This window comes from Myotis brandtii, unplaced genomic scaffold (genome assembly GCF_000412655.1).
Source record: "Myotis brandtii unplaced genomic scaffold, ASM41265v1 scaffold206, whole genome shotgun sequence".
Lineage (NCBI taxonomy): Eukaryota > Metazoa > Chordata > Mammalia > Chiroptera > Vespertilionidae > Myotis > Myotis brandtii.
Genome location: NW_005357691.1, coordinates 632581 through 643680, shown reverse-complemented (window position 1 = coordinate 643680; position 11100 = coordinate 632581). Strand labels below are relative to the sequence as shown.

The 11100-nt window shown below is 38.4% G+C and overlaps 1 protein-coding gene across 1 annotated transcript in view; it reads right to left on the bottom strand.

Moving 5' to 3' along the window:
* Nucleotides 1–5491: 5491 nt before the first annotated feature.
* The window catches only part of ADGRG4 (adhesion G protein-coupled receptor G4), a 136085-nt gene continuing 130476 nt past the window's right edge, over nucleotides 5492–11100 (bottom strand). The window contains 1 exon segment of the mRNA XM_005865338.1: nucleotides 5492–5593. Coding sequence (XP_005865400.1) covers nucleotides 5492–5593 — 102 coding nt within the window.

The following is an 11100-nucleotide window of genomic DNA, read 5'->3' as shown; positions in this document are numbered from 1 at the left end:
TTCCCACGCAGTGGGTTTTCTTGTTGTTTTGTTGATGGTTTCTTTTGCTGTGCAGAAGCTTTTTATTTTGATGTAGTCCCATTTGTTCATTTTCTCTTTAGTTTCAACTGCCCTAGGAGCTGTATCAGTGAAGAAATTGCTTTGGCATATGTCTGAGATTTTGTTGCCTTTGGATTCTTCTAGAATTTTTATGGTTTCCTGTCGTACATTTAAGTCCTTTATCCATTTTGAGTTTATTCTTGTGTATGGTGTAAGTTGGTGGTCTAGTTTCATTTTCTTGCATATATCTGTCCAATTTTCCCAACACCATTTATTGAAGAGACTATCTTGGCTCCATTGTATGTTCTTGCCTCCTTTGTCAAATATTAATTGAGCATATTGGTTCGGGCCGATTTCTGGGTTCTCTATTCTATTCCATTGATCTATATGTCTGTTCTTGTGCCAGTACCAGGCAGTTTTGAGAACAGTGGCTTTGTAATACAGCTTGATATCTGGTATTGAGATCCCACCTACTTTGTTCTTTCTCAGGATTGCTGCAGCTATTCGGGGTCTTTTTTTATTCCAGATGAATTTTTGGAGAGTTCGTTCTAGATCTGTGAAGTATGCCATTGGTATTTTAATGGGAAGTGCGTTGAATTTATAGATTGCTTTGGGTAGTATGGACATTTTAATGATGTTGATTCTACCAATCCATGAACACGGTATGTTCTTCCATCTGTTTATGTCTTCCTCTATCTCTTTTTTCAATGTCCTGTAGTTTTCTGAGTAGAGGTCTTTTACCTCTTTAGTTAAGTTTATTCCTAGGTATCTTAATTTTTTTGGTGCGATGGTAAATGGGATTGTTTTTCTAATCTCTCTTTCTGAAAGTTCACTATTGGTGTATAGAAATGCCTCAGATTTCTTGGGGTTAATTTTGTATCCTGCTACATTGCCAAATTCATGTATTAAGTCTAGTAGCTTTTTGATGGAGTCTCTAGGGTTTTGTATGTATAATATCATGTCATCTGCAAATAAGGACAGTTTTACTTCCTCTTTTCCAATTTGGATGCCTTTTATTTCTTCTTCTTGCCTAATTGCAATGGCTAATACTTCCAGTACTATGTTGAACAGGAGTGGTGAGAGTGGGCATCCCTGTCTTGTTCCTGTTCTTAGGGGAAATGGTGTTAGTTTTTGTCCATTGAGTATGATGTTGGCTGTGGGCCTGTCATATATGGCTTTTATTATGTTGAGGTATGATCCTTCTACTCCCACCATGCTGAGAGTTTTTATCAAAAATGGGTGTTGGATTTTGTCAAATGCTTTTTCTGCATCAATTGATATGACCATGTGGTTTTTTTCTTTCAATTTGTTTATGTGATGTATCACGTTTATTGATTTGCGTATATTGTACCATCCTTGCATCCCTGGAATAAATCCTACTTGGTCATGGTGTATGATCTTTCTGATGTACTGCTGGATCTGATTTGCTAAGATTTTGTTGAGGATTTTGGCATCTATGTTCATGAGGGATATTGGCCTGTAATTCTCTTTCATTGTGTTGTCTTTACCTGGTTTTGGTATTAGGGTGATGCTGGCTTCATAGAATGAGCTTGGAAGTGTTCCTTCCTCTTGAATTTTTTGTAGTAGTCTGAGGAGGGTAGGTTTTAGTTCTTCCTTGAATGTTTGGTAAAACTCCCCTGTGAAGCCATCTGGTCCTGGGCTTTTGTTTGCTGGAAGCTTTTTGATGACTGCTTCAATTTCTTCCATAGTTATTGGCCTATTGAGATTTTTAGATTCTTCCTGATTGAGTTTTGGAATGTTGTATTTTTCTAGGAATTTGTCCATTTCCTGCAGGTTGTCTAGTTTGTTGGAGTAGAGCTGTCCATAGTATTTTTTAACCATCATTTGTATTTCTGTGGGGTCTGTTGTTATATGTTGTCCTTTCTCATTATTTTTTTGTTATTTTCTCAGAGCTAACTGGTAAATTATATAGGTGAGTAAACCAATGTTAAATAGAGATGAAGAAAAGAAATGTCAAAAATAAATAAAGATTCAAGGTAAAAGATGAACTAATCTTTGTCCACTGGGATACGCTGTTAAATGAGCCAGCTGTCAAATCTAAGTCACCAAGTTTTAAAGATTTAAAGTGGGGGGGGGGGCAGGAGAGAGAGAGAGAGAACCTAGATCAGTTAAAGAAAACAAGAGAAAAATTAGCAACTCTATCAAGAAATAGGAGAAATAGGAATGGGCTAGAAACTGAAGATACGAAAGTTACTGCAACTGAATGTTGAAATTGTTCTGGCCTTTCTGGCAATCAAGAAAACAATTCATGAGGGGCTACTACAAATCTCTCCTTGTCTAAAGAATGAGGATGGCTATGTTTCACCCACCTGACCCCCCTTGGCCAGTGTCCTTTGTGAGCTGGAAAGCTTGGCTGTGAACTTGAGATGGAGAGCAGCTGAGAGGCCTACAAGGGACTGAACATGTGGAATTGTTAGATTTATGCTCCTACCCACTTAGCTGCCCAGCCATGGCCTTTGACAAATGATAGATAAGAAAACTTCCTCCCAAATAAACATATTTTTTAAAGTAAAGATTAACACTTGAAATAATATAGATTATTTACCTTGACTTCCTTTTAAAGAGAAAACCCTTGAAAATTAGAGCAATGGTTTATCTAACTTTTCAATTTAGGAAACCTTTTCAGAATACAGGGAAGTAATAACTAAAAGTTTCTATTTGTTAATTAACTTTTCCCATTGCTAACAGCTTCAACCTAGTCCCCTCCTCCCCAGAAAGACAAGTTACAGCTAATGCTTAAACATTCATCTCCCCCTTCTAATTGCTGTGTAGGAGTAATTTTGTAATTCTGGAAGGAAACTTCAGTGAATAAATGAACGACTGTCTCATTTGCTATTTGGAAGTTATAAAAATTACAAGACATCATTCCATTATATTCTTTCATTTCCTTGTCATTGGAAAAGGTTCCAACCTTTCATCATATTAAAAAGCAATTATCAAAACCTTTTATTCCATAATAAGTTTGACTACTAGGAGAGAAAGTATTCAGAAATCAAAATAAGGGGGTTCCTTTTAGCATATAAACAGATGAGTCAGCCTTCTACATTTGAAAAAAGTTTTCAGTGAAAGATTACTCTTGAAACCATCTATTTGAAATTTGGTGTCTTTACTTTGGTGTTTCTCTTCTGCATAGTTCCTGTTAAACAATTGTGATTGTGTTACAGATGTTATCTTCTTACAGACTGCAAGCCGATGAAGTTGGGTTACAGTTCCTTCCAAAGTTGTCACACAGTGCTATTCATCAAGGTAAGCTGGGGCTTTGTTAGAAAGAATTTGGACAGTGCTCTTTCCTGCAGTCCATCAACCAGTAGTAGGCTCTGAAGCTACCACGTGCAGCACACTGTTCTTCCAAGTTGGGGAGAATTACAAAAGGATTTAAAGATATGCCACCTGACCCCTTCATAATAATTTTTAACATTTGTATAGAACTTTACAATTTACAAAGGGATTTCCCTTAGGTTATCAATTTGATCCTCACAATAACATAGAGGATCCAGCCCAGCAGATCTTACCAATCTTCATTTGATAAATGAGGAAACCAAGGCTCAGAGGGTTTATGTGCTTTGCCTGATATTATGAAGCAAGTAATAAAGAGCCAGGGCTAGAGCCCAAGTCCTGTGATGAAGAGGACAGTGCTCCTTTACATCCTATTGCTTTTCACATACAAAGAAATACAGGGCACACAAACAAGTGACAGAAAAATATCAAATTGTATACAGAATCATCAACTTGAGTAATCAGTCAAAAAAAGAGCAATGACAGAGGGTTGGCTGGGGTGTCACTCATGGCACCCCATGTGGCACCTTTGTGTGAATTAGAAAAAAGGTGCTGGCTTTTTATGGATTCAGTTGTGGGGGTACGTGTAGCTTACAGAGCTTTTGTGGGAAGTAGCAAAAGGAGAAAAAGTGCCTCTTTCTCCTAGCAGATATGGCCAGTACTATAACAGGGTATAGGGCTTTGTGAACATGGTTTAGATTTCAATGATCATTATCCTCTTCAGCTGGGTGCCTTGGTACACAGCCATACATGGTGGTCCTGGCTTAAGTGACTAGAAGGCCTGAGACTAGGGAAATCTAGCCGAAGTCTCACCTACTCCAAGTGTGGTCCTTGGACCACCAACATGGGCTTCACCTGGGAGCTTGTTAGATATGCAGAATCTCTGGTACCATATCCAGACCTACTGACTGAGAATCTGCATTGTAATAAGATTCTCAACTGATTTGTGTGCATATCAAGTTTGAGAAGCACTGTGCTACAACAGAAGGTAGGCCTGGAACAGGAATTTTGGGAGTTGAAGACAAGTGAATCAATGATTATTCATGGAGTGGCAAGTAGTTTTGTCTGGCTGCAGAAGAGGCACTCAGTAAAGAAGTTCCTGCTCCCCAACAAATGCTACTCATTTTGGAACCCAATTTAGCATTAACATTTACTCTTGTTTTATTACTTCATTTATTGTGTTCTGAGCCATCTCTGATGCACTAACCCCTGCATGTCCAGCTTGTAGTTCCTGTTCTCCAGGACGTCACTATTTCCAGAGTAGAGAGAATGCTCAATTCAATGCAACAGGTAGCCAAGTGAAGATGTAAAAAGAGCACTGTGGGAGCATGGAGGAACAGCAAACACCTCTGGCTGTGATATGTGGGTTGGGTGTTGAATCATGAAAAATTGTTCATAAGAGAAGAGAAGGGTGTCTTTCCAGGCAGAGATGTCTATCTTCCCCATGAAATTGTGGACCTTTTGTGGGGGTCTGGTTTAGTTTATATCTCCCTCCTCTTCCCATATTTCAGGGCCTAGCATAGTGGCCAATGCACATCTGTTAATTAACACATATTAACTGGCTGACGAACTGACAGGGTGACTGAATAAATAAGTGAATGGCTTTGCAAAGTCATACACATTAATACGGGAGATGGAGAGACCTTATAATTGCCCAGGAATGATGTGATTACGATCTGCATTTGGGCTATGGCTGGAAAAATGAGGGAAAGATCTAAGAAATACTATACTATGCTAGGACTTCTTGTCTAAAAGAAAAATGTAACAATGAGACAGACACATTTTAAAAATACACCTTTGTTAAATCTGAATGCTCCTTAACAATGAGCTGAGTGAACTGCAATCACATCCATTCTCTCCAAATGGGTTGAGTGAAGAGCATTGGAAAAGGCTGCTGCCAGGAATTAGGCCTGCTTTTTTCCAGCTCCCCATGGGGCTCCATTTTGCTCTGGGTGAGAAAGTGGACATTTTCCTTTTACAGACCTCCACTGCACAGAACAAGGCAGGAGTTCCCTGAATGAAACTCAGTCATTAGTTTATCTTTTATAATCTGCATAATATTTCCAGAGAGTGGCAGAGTGAGGGGGTCACAGGCTGGTGAACCAGGGACCCAAAGGGAGCTCATCTGGGTCCTCTTAATGCAAGAAAACACATTTTACCCCATCAGCACCAGAGCCTCCTTGACTGAATATTCAGTGATGTAGCATAATTGGCTTGGAGCTTGCACATATTGTAGATTGAACACAGATGGCATTTCCTGCAATATCAAAAACACATTTAAAAAATGTAAGTAATTTAAACTCTGTTCTTTAGTATAAAAGATTATTGGACATTCAAGGAAGGCTATGTAGTTCCATGTGGTTGAAGTCAGTAGAACTGGTGGGGACCAGGAAGGGGAAAAGAGATTTCATGTAAAAGATGTAGAGACCCTGAATGAAGTCCATGGTACCTAGGGAAGAAGAGAAGAGTAAGGGTTCTAGAGGCATTTCAGGACTGGAGAACAAATTGAATGTGGGTGACCAGACATTGGAGAGAATTGACAATGGTTACTAGATTTGTAGTTTAGGTAATGGCATAGGCTGGGCAGAAAGACTGAAGATAATGAGTATGGATGTGAAGACATGTTTGAGTTTGAGTCATTTAGGTGCAGATGTTTAATAAAAAAAAAAAAGAAGAGAAAAAAAGTTGGAAATATTGGACTGGAGTTCAGTAGATAGGTTTGGGCTGGAGATGCAGACCTGAATGTTATGCACATATTATTGGTAACAAAAGCCAGAGAAGTGAATTATCTCTCTAAGAGAGAATACACAAAACAAGAAGAGAAGACTGAGGGGAGAACCCTGTGAAAAGCCAACAGGAGCCAGGATAGAATGGTGTCAAGGAAGCTGAGGGAGGACAAAGTTTCAGTCAATAGTTTGGAATGCTACAAGAGGTTGAAGAGGATAAGGACTGAGAGGACATTATTAGATTGGTCAATTAATAGGTGCTTGGTGATTTTGGACATAGCAGTTTCAGTGGTACAGCAAAGGAAAGAGCTAGGTTGCCTGGGAAGGAAGAATGACTGCAAAATGAGAAATGGGACTAAGAGAAGTTTGGTGTTGGAAGAAAGAAGAATGGAGTAGTGATTTGAGGAGGAGACAGGTTCTGGGGAGGAATTTTAGTATGCTATAGGCTTGGGCATTGTGAGTAGAGAGAGACAGATTTGGGTAATGGGAGAAAGGGCATTGATGGAAGTAGGTCCCTGAGGTGGTGATGGAAGGATTCTCTTAGAAAGGAAGAAGACCTTTCCTTTGAAACATGAAGGAATTAACAAATAAACAAACATAATATAATATGGTGTTTTGGAAAACATCATTATTAATAGAAAATATTAGTGCCTAGAAAATTAACAAAGAAGAAAGATACAATCAGGCTTGGCTGTGTGAAAGAATAACCAATTTGAAACATTCATGTCAACTGCTCATCACTTCTGCCTAATTATCATATAGCACTCTATTGTGTATATCAATACATACTTGTCAGATTAACATCATTTTAAGTTTTATTTTATTTCACAGCTAAAATATCTTCTGTTCTGCTCAGTCTTTAACTTATAGCTTATGTAATATTCTTTGTTCACCATCTTAAAAAGATTTTAGAAGGAGCATTGGCTTGAACAGGAGAAAAATTTCAGAGGTCGGTTTACTTATTGCAACCTGCACCCTCTCCCCAGAACCCAATGCCATTGACATTTAACTTGGCAATTAGGGGATGAGAGAGGAAAAAACAATATATATGCAAGAAAAAGGAGGGTGACTTTATGACCTTGTCACACTCAAGGCATGCTCAGTAATGGAGAAACTTGTCTCATTTAGAGAGAAGATTGTGTTTTTGACAGAAGCTTTTCTCCCTAGGCCTCTAGTAGATACATATAATTACTACATCCTAGGGAACACAAATGCAATGAACACTAAGCAGATGTGTTCTTTGGAGGTCATCTTGTGAAATGTGGTTTGATATGCACTACAGCAAAACTTATTCTGAGATTTTTTTTTGTTCCCCCACACAATGACTCATCTGTTGGTCTAAGACATTAAAGTCTGTATTATTTTGAAATATATAACAATTTGCTCTCAATTCTGGTATTCACAGTTTTAAAACAATCATTACAGTGTACTGAATGCCTACTATGTGATAGACATGTTGTGTGTACTATCTCAGTACTCAAAAAAATTTTTATTGAATCTCTTTTAATTTTTTCAATAACGCTGAGAGAACCCTGTTTGTAGAGAAGGGAGCTAAGGCTTCATCTGCCAGCTATCACTCAGTTTTGTTGTTGTTCCTATTCACATCAAACATCATTACAGAGTTGTCTCTACTCCCTATCTCCATTTTTCTTCTTGCCTCCACCACTCCATAATAGGATGGTCAGGGTAAGTTCTTGCCTCCACTACTCTATAAAACCTCTTCCAATTAAGTTACTGATAACTTCCACATTTCTAATACATGAGTCATTTCTCACTTATAATCTTCCTTGGCCCATCAGCAATATTTAAGTGGATCAGTCCCTCCTCCTTGATGCACTTCCTTCCCTTAGCTTTCAGGAAACCACACTGTCTTTATTTTCTTCCAACTTCACTGGTCACTATTTAGTCTCCTTTGCTGGTTGTGCCCCTTCTCTGATTTTTTAGTGCTGTGGGAGCTCAGGACTCAGTCTTTGGATCTCTTCTCTATTTCCACTCCTCAGGTGGCCTCGTCTGATCACATGGTCACCTCTATACCTATGACTGCCATTTTATACTTACAGCCCAAACTTCTCTCTTGAACTTCAGACTTGTGTATCCAAGTTCAAACTCAACATCATCTCTATTAGGATTTCTTTTTTAAATTTTTTTTTATTTTTCAATTAGAGTTGACATTCAAAATTAATCTCTAGTAGAATTTCTAATTGACATCTCAATATTTCCAAAACACTGATTATGGTCTTTCCCCACAATAATAAATTAAGAAAAAAGGAAAACCTGCTTCAAACTATACCCTTCATCAGGTATAGGCATATCTCTATCCTTTTGGTTGTTCAAACCAAAAACCCTGAGATCATTCTTGACATTTTTCTTTTTCTCAATTACCATACCCAATCTCTCATGAAATCATGATGGATCCACCTTCAAAATATATTCACAAATTCAACCCTCCCTCACTCCCTCCACTGCTACATTCCTCTTCCTTAATCTCAACAGGAATGCATCTGCTTACCACAGGTAGCCATGTGGCTAATTCCCTTTCCACTTTGTTTAAATGTCACCTTTTCAACAAGATCTACCCTGACCACCCTATTTAATATTGCAACCTGCACCCTCTCCTCAGAACCCAATGCCAAAGTACTCTTCTCAACTTTTTCTTTAATCCATGACACTTACCACCTTATAACACATCATATGATTTGCTTATTTATTATGCTAATTGTTTGATTCTATCCCCCTACTAGAATGTCAGCTCCATGCAGACAGGGATTTTCATCTGTTTTGTTCCTGACTATGTCCCCAAGCACCTAAAACAGTATCTTGCATATGGCAGGCCCTTAAATGTTTGTTGGATTGAATTAAAAGCTTAAATATCTTACCAAAAGTTGGTTGCACAGTAACAGGCATAGCATTCAAACTCCAGTCTCTAGGGTACTAAAGCCCATGCCATTAACCACTCCATTCTACAGCTTCCCATCGCAGCCTGAATCTCAACAGGGATGCCCTGAACCCTTCTTGAAAGCCAAGATAGCAGTGCAATGTTGCTACAATTGAGCATGCAAAATGTCTTGATGATGACTGTAGTAAATAATATTGATTTGAGGTCATGCAATATAGAATAAACTCAAGTTCAGCTTGTTGTAGGGGGAAGAGAGGCATAGGATAATATCAAACAATATCAAACATGTCACAGAACAGTATCATCCAGTATAAAGAGAAATTGCATGTTCACTTGCCTGGGTGTATAAATGAGAGTGGTCAAGGCAGGGAACTGTTTTATTCAAATTGTGATACATTGTTGACATGTGGTAATGAGCATGTTGATAAACATCGCTATGCTTTCCTAGGCACTTTGAGGCATTGTTATAGTGCAGTAAAGACTATATTATTATTATTACTGACTTGTTTAGTAAACTTTTGAAATACCTTCAAGCATGCTGCCAAAATTTCTCATATTCAAAAGTGTGTCATAGATTTAAAAAAATAATTGAGAACCCTTGTAATCAGGTAAGTTTCACTGGTTTTAAACACTCTTCCCTTATGTAGGCAGGGCAGTACACCTTTTTCCTGCATATATTTTTAAATTAAAAAATTATGAAGGAAGTAGAAACCATAGAATGGAGTTGAATTCATTTAAGATGCAAACAACAATAACAACAAAACAAATGAGAATTCTCAGAAGGAGTACTGGACCTTGGAGACCTGGGTCTAGTCTAAACTTTACAACTAACTGTGTGGCTTTAGACAGTTAGTTCTCATGGCTTCAGTTTCTTCATCCATAAAATAAGTGGTGAGATGACGGGCAGCCCTAGATGACCTGCACACTCTTTTCCAGCTCTGATCCTGTGTAACCCCAATATTCTGGGTTGTAGATAAAGGTGTTGCTTGAAACAGTCTTCAAGAGTTTAAGTAAAGTCTTTTGATTCACTTATGTCTGGATTTAGTTAGTGTGTTAGGTGCAGAGGGTTGAGTTCATCGAATCCAGGTCCTAATGCATTTGTTATCGTTGACATCTTGTTTGGTTTCTTTATTCCCTATTACCACCACATGTCATTCACATTCTCCTCCCACTCTCACTGGCAATCAGTCTCTTCTACTTAATGACTATATTTTTGTTTGTATGTGTTCTTATAAAATGTTTATTATTTCCAGTGAATGTCCTTTTAATTTTTCTAAATGGTGTTAATATATATTTCTATTTCTTGCTATTTCTCCTATTTCTCACCCAGCATTGCTGCTCTATGTACATATAATTCCTTGCTTCTAATTGCTGAAAACTACTCCAGGATGTACATCCATCCCATTTTGCCTCTTCACTATCTCAGTGATGAATGCCAGATTGACTCCAACTCCCTGTCACCATAAATAACACTGCAATAAGAAGCATTCCAATTTAGAAAAGAATTGTTGGTGAGGGTGCAAATAAGAAAGGGAGCTGCCTCTGAGCTGTGACTAGAATGATGAAGTGCTACTGTTAGGATCTCCTTTTCTCCTGCATTCTATAGAGTCTCCAGTGACATAGAATTAAATTCAAATGCTTCAGCTGGGGCAGTAATCACGATTTGGGCTTTTGTAATGCAAAGTAATTATGTTAGTGGGTTTTCTTCACTGAATTGACTAGTTGTTTGAATCAGTTAACCCAGTTGGTCAGAGATTTTGACGTTGTGTAGACCTCCCACCTCTACCCTCATTTCTAGGAGATGACCTCACACAATTCCCCCAAATGATGCTCACCATGGTCTTTGACTTCAAGCCTACACATTCGTCTGTTTCCCTACTCAGAGCTTCCTCCTGTTCTCCATAGCAGCTATTTTAAAGCATCTCCATCTCATCACTTCTCCCCTCACTCTCAGCAGGTTACATCACCTCCTACTTCATAGAGAAAATAGAAGCTATCAATTGAGAGCTCCCTTAAATTCCAATTACCAAATCTATATATTTGTCCACATACACAACCACCCTTTTTTCCTTCCTTCCTGTTACAGTGGAGTGCCCTGCCTTCTGTCTGAGAGGAATCATTCCATCTGTGCTGTGAACCCCA